A 14,269-nucleotide genomic window follows, 5' to 3' on the forward strand; every position below is an offset into this window, starting at 1 on the left:
CTATACAGAGCTGAGATATTCTTCTAAAAATCTCTGTTGTGTTCAGCAGAAGAAAGAAACTCATACACATATTAAATGGCATAAGGGTGAGTTTAAATTTTTGGGTGAACTATCCCTTTACTTTAGCAGATGCTTTTATCCAAAGCGACTTACAAATGAGGACTACAGCAAAAGCAATTCATCCTAAGGAGGCAATAACATGAGAAGTGCTGCAATGCAAAGTTTCAAATTGCTCAGAGAAGTACAAGTGGGGAGAAAGGTGAGAGAGAGTTGTGAAAGAATGGAGTGAGAATTATTTTTTATATTTTTTTTAGGAAGAAAGAAGACATTAGTAGGAGTGAGTCAAGTGTTCATGAAAGAAATGGATCTTTAGATATTTTTTGAAACTAGTTAGGGAACCAGCTACTCGGGTGAAGTTCAAAAAGTCATTCCACCAGCGAGGAATGGTAGAAGTGAAAATTAGAGAAAGGGTTTTGACTCTGTGAGATGGCAGCATGAGGTGCCGTTCAACCGCCCATCGCAAGCTTTTGGAGGGCGCATAGACTTGAATTGGCTAGTCTGTAAGTGAGTAGCAATGCCTTGAACTTGACAGGAGCAACCAATGTCAGCCAATGCAGTTTGATGAAGAGAGGCATGGCATTCGCTCTCTTTGGCTTGTTGAAATCCAAACATGCCTGCTGCCTTCTGGATTAATTGCAGTGGTTTGACTGTACATGCAGGAAGTCCTGCCAGAAGAGCATTGCAGTAGTCCAGTCTAGATATGACAAGAGCTTGGACAAGAATTTGTGTAGCATGCTCAGATAGGAAGGGTCTGATCTTTCATAATGCTGCACACTGCAACTCTGCATTATGCGATGTGGTCCTTGAAGTTCAACTGATCATCAAACACAACCCCAATATTTCTGGTTGTCCTGGATGTTGATCGTTGGCGAGTCTAGCTGAATAGTGAAGTTATATTGTATATCTGGGCTCGCTGGAACAACAAGAAGTTCCGTCTTTGCTACGTTGAGTTGAAGGTGTTTTTTTTTTTTTTTCTTTCTCGATCTAGCACGATATGTCTACCAGGCTGGCTGAGATCCGTGCAGATACCATAGGATCGTCAGGCTGGAATGAAAGGTAGAGTTGTGAGTCATTGGCATAGCAATGATAGGCTAAGCCATGTGCCTGAATGACAGATCCCAGTGATGTCATGTATATGGAGGCCCCATGGGGACCCGGGGTAGAATAGGTCCCTAGCCCCCCCTTGCTATTCGTAAAAGGCGAAGAGACCCGATTCAATCAAGCGGCTATGCATGACGTGCACTGGGCAATTACTGGCATTTCAATCAGCCACAATGACATTTTTCCCTGAAGGCGGTGGCATAGGGTCAGTCAAGCAATTTGAGCTTTTAGCTCTCATTGCAAGAGTATACCTTTCTTGTACCCCTGGTGCATATCTGCTGGAGTTGGCCTCTGAGGCAGGTGGGGAGCAAGAATGATGAAATAAAACAAAACAAATATGGAAAACAAACAAACAACCAAAAGACGGATACTAGAACAAAATTCGGATGATGACTTAAATGCTAGATATGTACTTGTTCCAAAAAATTTAAACTGGGAGAGATTTATAATTTTAGAAGCTCAATCACCTGACATGGCACTTACAAAACTCTCCTCTTTTGCAATTCAAAAAGGAATTGCAGGGATTGCAGGAACTATCAAAGATGCGAAAAAGTTGAGGTCAGGCCAGATTCTGGTCAAGTGTACAAAGAAAGTTCATGTAGATAATCTACTGCGTGCAAACACTTTAGCTGGTGTCCCTATGAAGGCATCTTTACACCCATACCTAAACTCCAGCAAAGGCGTAATTGTTGCAAGTGTAAAGAGGATTCAAATAAAAAAAGGAGACCAAATGATAAGGACCGGTTCATATATTATGACATTCAACAAACCTCAACTGCCTGAATGGATCTGGTTAGGGTACTTGAAGGGTCCCTGTTGACATATACATCCCTAACCCCCTAAGATGCTTCAATTGACAGAGGTTTGGTCATAGCTCTGCTGGGTGCAAGAACAATCCTACCCGTTACAATTGCGGAGAGGACAGGCATGAAGAAACCTGTTTAAAACCATCAAAATGCCGAAATTGCCCAGGGGATCACCCGGCCTCATCAAAACACTGACCTGTATGGATTAAAGAAAAAGAAATTTAAAGAGTAAAATGTAAAAAAAAAAAAAAGTGAACTATGTAGAAGCACGCAAAGAGGTGGAAAAGCTCCCTAATTTTAAGTTTGAGAAATCCTTTGCATCTGTAACATTACCAACCAAACATACAGTTGAGTGCCAGACAGATGTGACCTGGTTAATAAAAGACAAACCTCAGTTAATCAGCAACAAAAACCTACCTTTGTCAAAAAAGAAAGCGCAAAGCACTCAAACCTCTTCTAGTCAAACACAAACCGGGGCTAGCGAAAAACCAAATCCGACAATGGAACATTCCCTAATATCAAAAGGAAAGAAGCCACACAAAAGCACAGCCACAAAAGACTAGTCAGGAGAACAGGCCACAGAAAGCTGATCATATAAAAGATATAGATACGGCAGAGATCTTAGAACCCCACAATCGGAGTCCCTCTCCTAAGAGTAGGAGTAGAGTCCAAGTTCCGGTGCTACCAACTTGACAAGCAACAGTATCATTCAATGGAACTGTCGAGGTATCAAAGCAAACTTTGCAGAACTTCAACGACTAGCCATATTACTCAACCTTCTTGCATTTTGTCTCCAAGAAACACATTTATCACCAAATAGTCAAATATCCCTAAAAAGTTTTGTAAGTTTTAACACAAATGGACCAAACATACAACGTCCTACAGGAAGAGTAAGCATCTTAGTTCATCGCAACGTAATTCACAGTCAAGTCACAATAGACACTAATCTCCAAACAATAGCTGTACATTTAACCCTCCATAGGGCCATCACATTGTGTTCCATTTACTTGCCTCCAGATACACCTGTCACACTTCAACTCCCAACCCCCTACATACTTCCAGGCGACTTCAACGGTCACAGCCCTTTTATGGGGAAGAAGTTGCACAAATAGGAAGGGAAAATACTTGAAGACTTCATTGGTAACAATGAACTGTGTATCCTCAACGACGGCTCAGACACTTATCTGCACCCAGGATATGGAACATATTCAAAAATTGATTTAACAATATGCAAACCTGATCTCTTGCTTGATTTATCATGGCACACCTGGGACGATCTATGTGGAAGTGATCATTTTCCCCTAAGCTTTGCATCTACAGGATCAAATATCCAACATAATTTTCCAAGATGGTATCTCAAGAAAGCCAACTGGTACCTGTTCCAGACCCAATGTTACGATAAATTTAATTCAGCAGCTCTAGACAGCCAAGCCCCAGTTACAGGTTTCACAGACAAGTTGATAGAAAGAGCAAATGATACCGTCCCTAAGACATCACCAAAACCAAGTCGCAGGCATAAGCCATGGTTTGATGACAACTGCAAAAAAGCCATAAAAGCTCTGAAAAAAGAAGTGAGAATCTTCAACAGACACCCAACAGAAGAAAATCGGGTAAGATTTAAGATATGCCGAGCACAAGCAAGATGGATTATATATAATGCAAAAAGACTTGGAGAAAATACGTATCTAACCTAACAGCAAATACACTATCACCAAAAATCTGGAACCTGATTCGTAAGATGAAAAACAAAGATGAAGAAACTCAAATTCGACACATCAAGCATCAAGGCACTCTCGTAAATAAGATCCAAGAAATAACCAACATTCTAGCAAAATCTTTCGAAAAGAACTCTTCATTAGACAACTGCCGACCAGAATTCAACAGGATATGTACACAACAGGAACAGAAACTCCTGAATTTCCACTCAAATAACACTGAGCCATATAATCAACCCTTCACTATAGTGGAACTTACAAGGGCTATCAAACGTTTCCATAATACCGCAGTTGGACCAGACAGAATCCATTACAAATTCTTGAAGCACTTACCACATACAACACTACTACTCCTCCTGGAGATTTTTAACAATGTTTGGAAAACAGGTAATATACCACCTTTGTGGCAAGAAGCTATCCCCAAACCTATCCCCAAACCAGGTAAGGATCATTCTGACACAAACAACTACCGTCCCATAGCTCTGATTAGCTGTCTCTGCAAAACCATTGAGAGAATGATCAACGACGGATTCTGGAATCAGAGCATAAGATTAGTGAATACCAGTGTAGGTTTAGAAGAGGCAAAAGCACTTTGGACCACCTCATCAGACTTGAATCGTTTGTCCGGGACAGCTTCATTAAAAAAGAACATGCTATAGAAGTCTTCTTTGACCTTGAGAATGCCTATGACACCACCTGGAGATATGGAATACTCAAAAGAACTTGAGCTCAGAGGCAACCTACCCATCTTTATCTCCAACTTCTTGACAAACAGACGTTTTCGCGTTCGAGTAGGAACTACACTATCAAACCCACATGTACAAGAACTGGGAGTTCCACAAGGGAGCATCATTTCAGTGACTTTATTCAGCATCAAAATCAATAGTATAATCAAAGTTATTGACCCCCACATTTTTTGGAACCTATGCATATGCTATGGGAGAAAAATATTAATATAATTGTATGACAGCTACAACTATGCATAAATAAAATAAACAACTGGTCAATAAAGAACGGATTTTCCAAAACAAAGTTAGTATGTATGCATTTTTGCCTTCTCCAATCCTTACACCCCGACCCAGAGTTGAGTATGGAGGGAGAACCCATCAAAGTATTGAATGACGTAAAATTCTTAGGCCTTGTCTGTGATACTAAATTCACCTTTATCCCACATATGAGGATGTTGAGGACATTTTTTTTTTAAAACCATGAATATTTTAAAAGTCCTGGCCAATACAAAATGGGGTGCGGATGCTACCGTTCTTTTATGTCTCTACAGAACATTAATTAGATCCCGACTGGATTACAGGAGTACTGTGTATGGTCATACATTCGAACACTTGACACAATACACCACCAGAGAATACGTCTAGCTCTTGGAGCCTTCAGAACAAGTCCCATTCAAAGCCTTTATACAGAAGCCGATGAACCTTCCCTCCAGAATAGGCGTCGGGAACTGGCCTTACAATACGCAGTCAAACTCAAAGCAAATCTAAGTTATCCGGCCTCTACACCAGTATTCCAACCAGAATGTTCTCATCTGTATGAAGCTAGACCTAAAGCGATCAAACCTTTTTGAATATGGATTAAACCATACTTGGAGAACTTGAACACCAATCTGTACAACATAAGACAGTATCATATTTGGCCTGCACCACCCGCCCCCCCCCCCCCCCGATATTGAGATCAACAATATGGCATACGTATTCCAGAACCGAGCTCTATCTTCACAGCTGAGACCCGAACGCTGCTGCTGGCACTGGAAAACAGAGACTCAAAGTCTTGCCTTCAAGCACTTGAATCTATGGAGACTGATCACCCCATAATCATAAACATTTTGACTAAAATACATCGATTACAGAAGAAGGATTTCAACATTATCCTTTGTTGGGTGCCGGGAAATATTGGTCTGGCAGGAAATGAAAAAGCAGATACAGCTGCAAAAGAGGCATTAAAATTGGAAATCTCAATGTCTGATACCACCCTCTGACCTCAGGCCATTAATAAACTCATATATCACCAATAAGTGTCAATCAGAATGGAATGAGTGCGACAGCAATAAACTATATGAAATAAACCCCAGGGTCCAAAGCAACTACTCTCAAAATTTAAAATCTAGGCACAACCAAATAGTGTTTACCAGATGCCGATTGGGCCATTCAAGACTAACACATGCGTTTTTACTGACGGTGAAGATTCTCCCATATGTATACCTTGCCAAACCCCTATGACCATCAAGCACATTCTATTGAACTGTAAAACTTTTGGAACTATCAGACAATGCTTCTATACAGAGACTTCCTTAATAAACATTTTTTTATTTTTTTTTTTATTTTTTTTTTTTTCCCTCTTTCTCCCAAATTGGAATGCCCAATTCCCAGTGTGCTTTTAAATCCTCGTGGTCACGTAGTGATTCGCTTCAATCCGGGTGCTGGAGGACGAATCCCTATTGCCTCCGCCACTGAGACAGTCAACCCACGCATCTTATCAAGTGGCTTGTTGAGCGCATTGCCACGGAGACATAGCGCGTGTGGGGGCTTCATGCCATCCACCGCGGCATCCATGCTTAACTCACCACACGCCCCACCGAGAATGAACCACATTATAGCGACCACGAGGAGGTTACCCCATGTGACTCTACCCTCTCTAGCAACCGGGCCAATTTGGTTGCTTAGGAGACCTGGCTGGAGTCACTCAGCATGCCCTGGGATTTGAACTAGTGAACTAGCAAACTCCAGGGGTGGTAGCCAGCATCTTTTACCACTGAGCTACCCAGGCCCCCCCCCCCCCCCCTTTTCATTTATCTCATATAAACTTAGTGTCTTATCTAATATTTCAAATATGTATTGAAGAACCTTTGTTTGCCATGTGAATAGCCTAGTTGCTGACATGGCGTTAAAACTAAATAAACCAAATAAACCAATCATGTATATGGAGAAGAGGAGGGGCCCAAGCACTGAACCCTGAGGTACCCCGGTTGTTAGTCTGTGTGACTTGGACACCACTCCCCTCCAAGACACCCTGAAGGACCTTCCTGTGACTGTAATAGCACTTTTCCACTGCACGTTACGATTCGACTCGACTCTGCTTGCTTTACTTTTCTGAGCTTGCTTTTCCACTGCAGTTTAGTGCCGTCTCAACGTGGGTGGGATTATAGGCTGATCGTCATAGTTGCGCCGCCTCTACTGCCTTGACATCATCATAAACAATAGCACGACCGCTAGCTGTTAGCTACTAGCTCATTGTGCTGCTTAAAGAGTTGTTGCATGGTGATTTTACACAAGTGTAACAGTTAAATTGGCCTGGTTGTTTTAGAAGCAAACTTTCCAGTAGCTGCTCAACTAAATAAAGTGAATCTTTCAAGCAGAATATAGAGTTAATGTACCATCAACAGGGCACTCTACCTCCCATTGCTCGGCGGTCTATTGCTATAGATAGCGTCCATTTGGTCGAACCACTTCCACTTTCTTTTGTTTGAACCTCTCTGGCTGTTGTGGTCCTTGATGGTTCTGTAGTCACTTAAGTTTTTTTAACTTTTCCCTACACTGTTGGTAGGTCCGGTGGTAGCAGTGTGCGGCCAACAGCTGAGACACTTCCTGAAAGACTTTTTCGTTTCGCGTCGCCCCATCCAGCTACTAACGAGAGGAACGTCTGCACCTCGTTTATTGACCACGGCGTGTTTTTTTTGCACAGCCATTTCTTTTCACAATTCGAACGTCACGTGAACAAATGATACTGCTATCGTTGTTGCTAACTTCAAAACTAGCAGGTTGATGTCCTGTGTCGCAAATCCAGTGACGCTGGTAGTGATGATTCTCTCTGACCAATCAGTGATCTGCAGGGTTTTGAAGTCACATTTATTATCGACTCAGCTCACTTGGAACCTCGACAGAGGTGGTACTAAAAAAAGTACCAGGTACTATCCACAGTGGAAAACCCCCAAAAAGCGAGCAGAGTCGAGGCGAGGCGAGCCGTACCGTGCAGTGGAAAAGCCCCATAAGACTGTGATGCCCATTGTCGAGAGGGTGGAAAGGAGTATCTGGTGGTTAACCAAAGCAGCAGACAGATTCAGCAGAATGAGAACAGACAATTTGGATGCTGCTCTTGCCAGCCAAAGAGCTTCGGTGACTGAATGCAAGGCAGTCTCAATTCAGTGTCTGCTTTTGAAGCCAGACTGATTGGCATCTAGCAAGTTGTTATGGGAGAAAGAAGAGCAGACCTGGTTGAACATGACTCGTTCAAGTGTTTTTGGTATGAAGGGTAGTAGAGCTGTTGGAAAACCATTTCATTGGCTTTTGTCATTGACGGTCACTCGCTTGCCAGGACAGTGCGCACACCTGATGATAAAGGTTTGAAATCCATCGTAGCTTTTGTGACAGGGTCGTGCGATCTTCTACTCGCAGAGCAAACAGATGGAACCGTGCATACGAGACCCTTGATACATTTCTGAAGCAACAACTGCGCTATTTAAACCGCTTTACTATCACCTGTGCAAGTGAGGAGAGGAGAAGCTGACAGCTGCAATCTCATAGAATCAGATATATCTCTTATCCTGGACCAGCAACTTCCAGTTGTGGTTAAAAATGTAAATGAATAGTATGGCATAGATTAATTTTAAATAATAATTAAATACTATTAAATGATTTACAATGCTTGAAATATATATATATATATATATATATATATATATATATATATATATATATATATATATATATATATATATATTTTTTTTTTTTTTTTTTTTTTTTTTTTTGTGCTTTTAAGAGATTTTTTTTATAAGGTTCTAAAGAAAGAAACTGAAAACTGAGATACTCTTTTAAACTATAGAACCATTTATTTAATCTTGTGGATGTTCCAAGTTTTGTTCTCAGCTCATACTGAATGTAAAAGGCCGGTTTATGTAATGTGACTCATTCTGATTTTTTAAAACAGCTGTTAATTAAAAAGCTGAAAGGGAAAAAATAGAGAGTAAACATTTTATTTTTTTAAGAAACTGAAAAAACGATGCATCAAGAATCGTTTTATAATCTAATCGTGAGGCCAGTGAAGATTCACACCTCTAAAGGGTAGGAGAGAGACTGGTCTGTAATTTTCTGAGAGTACAGGGTTTAATGTGGGTTTCTTAAGCAGTGGGGTTACCTGAGCATGCTTAAATGTAGTGGGAAAGGTACCAGTGAGGGGAGAAGTGTTAATGTGTGTGAGCGCAGGTAGAATAGGAGGAGTAATGGCCTGGAGGAGATGGGAGTGAATAGGATCGAGGAGACAGATGGAAGGGTGGCTGGGGAGAAGTTTAGATACCTCAGCCTCAGAGAGGGGAGAAAAAGACAGGAGTGGGTTGTGTGTTGGTGATGGGTGTCTATGGGTTTGTGGTGTGTAAAATTGACTGCTGATGATTGTTTTTTTGTCTGTGAAAAGAGTGGCAAAGTCATCAATTCATAACATTTTACACCTGCCTATCGCATGTTTAAGAAGTCAAAGTTTTGCTTCTTTTCTCCCCACTAGTATGTTGTGGTGAGCAGCAAGAAGATTCTCTTCTACAACAGCGAGCAGGACAAAGAGCATTCCAATCCTTACATGGTTTTGGACATAGAGTGAGTCATTTTCACACTTAAAACCCATTTCTTGAACATATATGCAATATATTCATTTTTGTCCTCATTAAAAAAGAAATTTCCCTTCATCATGGGTGCTTTTTGTTGTCAAAGTTCTAGGCCAGGTTTTCTCTTATATGTTGTTGTTTTTTAGATGTAAATTTTTCTCCCCTCCTCTATTTTGTTTACAGTAAACTTTTCCATGTGCGTTCGGTAACCCAGACAGATGTTTATCGTGCTGACGCCAAAGAGATCCCCAGAATATTCCAGGTACAGTCAACGACCCATCTTTAACCAATAATTTACTTCTCTGCCTGTGGTGGCTTGTGGTAAAACACTGGCAACTTCGCAAATTGGTAGAGCTTTGAATTCATTAGGAGAGCGTCTGTAATCAAAGGTTTCATCTCTCATCATCTATTCCCTAAGATCTTGTATGCTAATGAGGGTGAGAGCAAGAAGGAACAAGAACTGGAGCCTCTCCCTGGGGACAAGTCCAGCTACATTTGCCATAAGGGTCACGAGTTCATCCCTACGCTCTACCACTTCCCCACTAACTGTGAAGCCTGCACCAAACCCCTGTGGAACATGTTCAAACCACCTCCAGCTCTAGAGTGCAGACGATGCCACATCAAGTGCCACAAAGACCACATGGACAAGAAAGAAGAGGTCATTGCTCCCTGCAGAGGTAAGAATAGAGGATCTTTTCTTTCTTACTGTACTACCTTACCTAATTAATTAACAAATTAAATACAATTTGATTGGGTTAACATACATTAGTAAGTGACCAATATATCAGCCAGGCTAGTTAATTATTCTATAGCCATTTTGAGAATATCTGCATTGGCTGATAACTGTGTCTGCTTGCCTTATTAAACAAAACACTTTATATTATGCAACACTTAAGTTAAAAACTGAAAGGAGTAAAACTAATATTATAAAACAGCAGTTATGATTGGATGAAGCCGTTTTGAAAAAGTACATCAGTTGAATTCTATATTAATGTGTTTCACGGTACATATCGACATTCCGCCAAGCCCTGATTTGGACTTTGCTGTTCTTGCTTTCTCTATCCCCAGTGAACTACGACATATCCACGGCTAAAAATCTGCTGCTGTTAGCCATGTCTCAGGAGGAACAGCAGAAGTGGGTTAGTCGACTAATGAAGAAGATCCCCAAAAAACCTCCAGCACCTGAAGCCCCTCACCGCTCCTCTCCCAGAATTCCTACTAAAGTACAAGCCAGTCAATCAATGAGGAGACCCAGCCGACAGATACCCTCCAGCAAACCTAGGTGAGGATTAAGTATTCTTCTTGTTGCCTTTGTCCATCTCTTTTAATGTGGCAATTCAATTATATTGTTCAGAGGTTAAAAGGTTAACATAAAGGGCATTATAGTTCACAGCTGGTGACCAGATCCACTACATTTCTTAAAGGGATAGTTCACCCAAAAATAAAAATTATAATTTTTAAACCTGTATGTCATTCTTTCTTCTGTGGAACACAAAAGGATAAGTTTAGCAGAATGTTCATGCTGCTCTTTTTCATGCAACAAAAGCAAACAGATACCAGGGGCTTTCAAACTCCAAAAAATGTATATATTAAAAAAGAAAAACACTATAAATGTAGTCCATATGACTAGTACACTAGGTTTGTCTTCAGTAACATCAAATTACATGATTCTCATGTGTCTTGCCTATTGTGACACCCATTTTTGAATACATGCAAGTGTAAATGATATGGCAATGGCAAGATTTTCAGTTAATACTGACTTAAATTGCTGTCTTTTCCTCACATACACCAAATTGTATAGCTTCAGAAGATTGGAATATAGTGCATTAGTAGAGCAGAGTATCGAGAACCATTTCCATTCTCCAAAAAAAAAAAAAAAAGAAAAAGGGGAACCGTACGATTTTCTTGACTTTCAGTTCCGTTAACGGTTCCTGTATGTGCAATTTTCCACCGATGCGGACCGAAAACTCTACTAAAATACTGTGATAAGTGTTTCCTGCAGCACAATTTAGCAGTAGAGCTGCCCCCGAATCTGCAGCGTGAAACACACAGCTCTACCAGTGTAGTATTTTGATTCCCGAACAAATTATTCTTATTAGATATCTATACACCGCAAAATATACGGCGCTTCCGGTATAGTATGATTCCCAAACAAATGACGTTTATGAGCCGGTTCTTTTTAGTGAATCAAAAACACTTATGCATCAATCAGAGCGGTCGCTGAATTTTTCTTATACTGATGTGCAAGTTATGATTGGCCAACTTGAAATGAAAAAGAACTGTTGGAAGTCTCACAAGCCTGAAGTACAATATTAGACTACATAACAGAACTGTCTGTGGAACTGTTACTGTTATGTCATGTTGTATTTCAGACTTGCTGTGTTACTGACTGCTCGTTTATATAACAATGTGTAGTTTAAGATACACAAGTTTTGTTGGAATAAGTGGAATTTTATAAATGAATAAATGCATGAATGAAATTTGCTTGGAAAAAAGCAGATTGGACTTTTTGCAAAATATCTCCTTTTTGTGTTTGACGGAAGAATGAAAGTCATAGGTGTTTGGAACAACATGAGAGTGACTAAATGATGACAATTTCATTTTTGGGTAAACTATTCTTTAAAAAAAAGTCTGATTCCAACATACTATTGTTAATAGCATACACTATTGTTTCTACAGCAAAAGCTGTCAAGACATTAAGTGTATTTGGCACTGGTTACAGACTAGAGTACTACTCTATGATACACAGGTTTGTGCCCAACGTAAAGGAACCTACTGCATGTGCGGAGAAATCTGGCTTCATCTACCACAAGGGTCATGAGTTTATCCCTTTATTCTACCACTTCCCTGCCAACTGTGAGGCCTGTACCAAACCTCTGTGGAACATGTTCAAACCACCTCTGGCTCTGGAATGTCAGAGATGCCAGATCAAATTGCACAAAGAGCACATGGACAAGAAAGAGGAAGGTCTCAGACCCTGTGCTCCTGACCGATTCAACCCCCAGTTCACCACGGGCTGAGAGAAAGAACATACTGTAGCTAACATGGAAATCGGATGGAGATTGCATTGCATTTCAATGCCAAAATGTCAAGAGCATTAAAGGTTCAAAATGCAGTGCTTGAATAGCAGAATAACACTTGTGGTCATTGCAGATGTTGGCTAACCAGCTTGAACAGTCTTGCACTGGTGTGAATACTCTGTTTTTGTCGACTGGGGAACCAAGACGACAGCTTGGGCACTAACAAAGCACTTTTTTTTTTTTTTTTTTTTTTTTAACATTTTTGTTACTAGTAGTGCTTAATTTAAAGGTATGCATCATTAGATCTGGTGTAGAGCTCTGTTTCTTTAAGCAGATAAATTCTTTAATTGCTTTTTTACACACTTGGCACTAGTCTCAATAAGATGCATACAAATGTAGAGCCTTTAAAAGCAGCATATTTAACAAACCGCTTGGTCACAACTGAGGGGGCTTCAGCAGACATGGATGTGGCTCCATACTTCTAAGGTTAAATGTTGTTCAATAGCGACTACCTCTAAGGTGCCAAGGTGTATCTTAACTATGGTGAACTACCTCCAGACTGTGCCACTAGACAATCTATAGGGAGATTGGTGAAGGCTTGGCTTAATGCTCTCTACTCCACCTGCAGGCCTCTGGATTTGGAGCTTCAGGACTGGCACTGGGCTCTGGATGACGTGGATGATGTAGATTATGACCATACGTTTAATTTCTGAGGAACATGTGTAGGGTTAAATCAGAGTAACCACTCACAATGGCGCTCTGTACCAAATCCCAGTGTGCTGCCTACATAGGCAGCATTTTTAGGCATCGTGGCCTTCTGACATAAAAAATATCCATTCAGGATGGTGGACGAAGCAAGAAAAAACTTGATTAGAAATAGACTTAAAAATAATTTATAATTGTTCATCATAATATTTGTATCAATATTTTATTTAATTACTACTATTCATGATAAAAAGTTCAATCTAATTAAAAATAGACTATTTTAACAAATTTGTGTAAGACATGTATATTTGTTCATTAGAGTAGATCAGCAACATGCTAATGGCAAACTATTAAAATGTATTATGTGTAAAATCTCCCACGCACTTAACATGAGGAAGTGCTATTTGTACGATTCAGTGTTGCTGCCAATATAGGCAGTAGACAGCAAGGCAGCTCACTAGTTTTTGGAACAGAGCCAGGGAGTGGCAGCTTATTTTTGAGTGCAGTGGGATTTGGAAGCTGTTAAAGCAAACATAAGCATGCGCGTGTTTTGATTCTGTTTGTGTGAAAAATTTGGCCAAGATGGGAGATGGATAATTTGCAGTAACCCAACAGAAGTTTCTGTACCAATTCCTCAGATCAGAAACATCCTCTCCGCCCTCCAGGCCCACAGGTGGCACTCTTTAATTCAGAGCACAATAGTTCCTCCAATCAGAATGTGCCCATATTTCTCATTTGGTACCAAAGGAGAGGAGGTTTGCATAGAGAATTGGTGCTTGGCCTGCTTGTGTTTCTTGTTTGACCTTTGACCCTCTTGCCCTAGTCCCCCCAGATTGCACACTCCAAAGATGAGGCGAGAAGACTCCAGCAACAGCATTCTGAACAAATAAGTCTGTCTGAATCTGTGTTTATTACCATTTCCTTGCCGTGTTTTACGAGCTGTTCGTCAAGAAGACATTTCAACTGTACTGTAAAAAGAAACTGAATGAGAGAATGTGTATAAAAACAGTATTTTAATGTTTTTATTTGTGGGACTTTATTGTTACCTTTTGCAATAAAGTTGTGCGACCCTGCAGTTGTTGTGTGATTTTGCAGGTGTATTAATCTGCTTCTCTTGTGCATGATGGCACGCATGCTGTGGTTTGTTTGTATTACGGAAGGATTTTTCTTTCCTCTGGGGTTGTTAAAATATAGTGAAACTAACTCTCTCTCTCTCTCTCTCTCTCTCTCTCTTTCTTTCTTTCTCGATTTCTCCCTCCT

General features: G+C 40.5%; 1 protein-coding gene across 6 annotated transcripts in view; it reads left to right on the plus strand.

Moving 5' to 3' along the window:
- The window catches only part of rock2a (rho-associated, coiled-coil containing protein kinase 2a), a 75,862-nt gene that overhangs the window by 60,398 nt on the left and 1,195 nt on the right, over positions 1–14,269 (plus strand). For 3 of the 6 annotated variants that reach the window (XM_051648976.1, XM_051648977.1, XM_051648980.1), the window contains 5 exons: positions 9,188–9,276; positions 9,468–9,546; positions 9,703–9,961; positions 10,353–10,566; positions 12,034–12,387. In XM_051648976.1, coding sequence (XP_051504936.1) covers positions 9,188–9,276; positions 9,468–9,546; positions 9,703–9,961; positions 10,353–10,566; positions 12,034–12,304 — 912 coding nt within the window. In that variant the 3' untranslated portion in view covers positions 12,305–12,387. Of the gene's footprint in view, positions 1–1,048; positions 1,117–9,187; positions 9,277–9,467; positions 9,547–9,702; positions 9,962–10,352; positions 10,567–12,033; positions 12,388–14,269 lie in introns of those variants that run through there. The other 3 variants (XM_051648979.1, XM_051648978.1, XM_051648981.1) reach the window with 2 other exon arrangements.

This window comes from Myxocyprinus asiaticus, chromosome 21, assembly GCF_019703515.2.
Source record: "Myxocyprinus asiaticus isolate MX2 ecotype Aquarium Trade chromosome 21, UBuf_Myxa_2, whole genome shotgun sequence".
In the NCBI taxonomy this organism is placed as follows: domain Eukaryota; kingdom Metazoa; phylum Chordata; class Actinopteri; order Cypriniformes; family Catostomidae; genus Myxocyprinus; species Myxocyprinus asiaticus.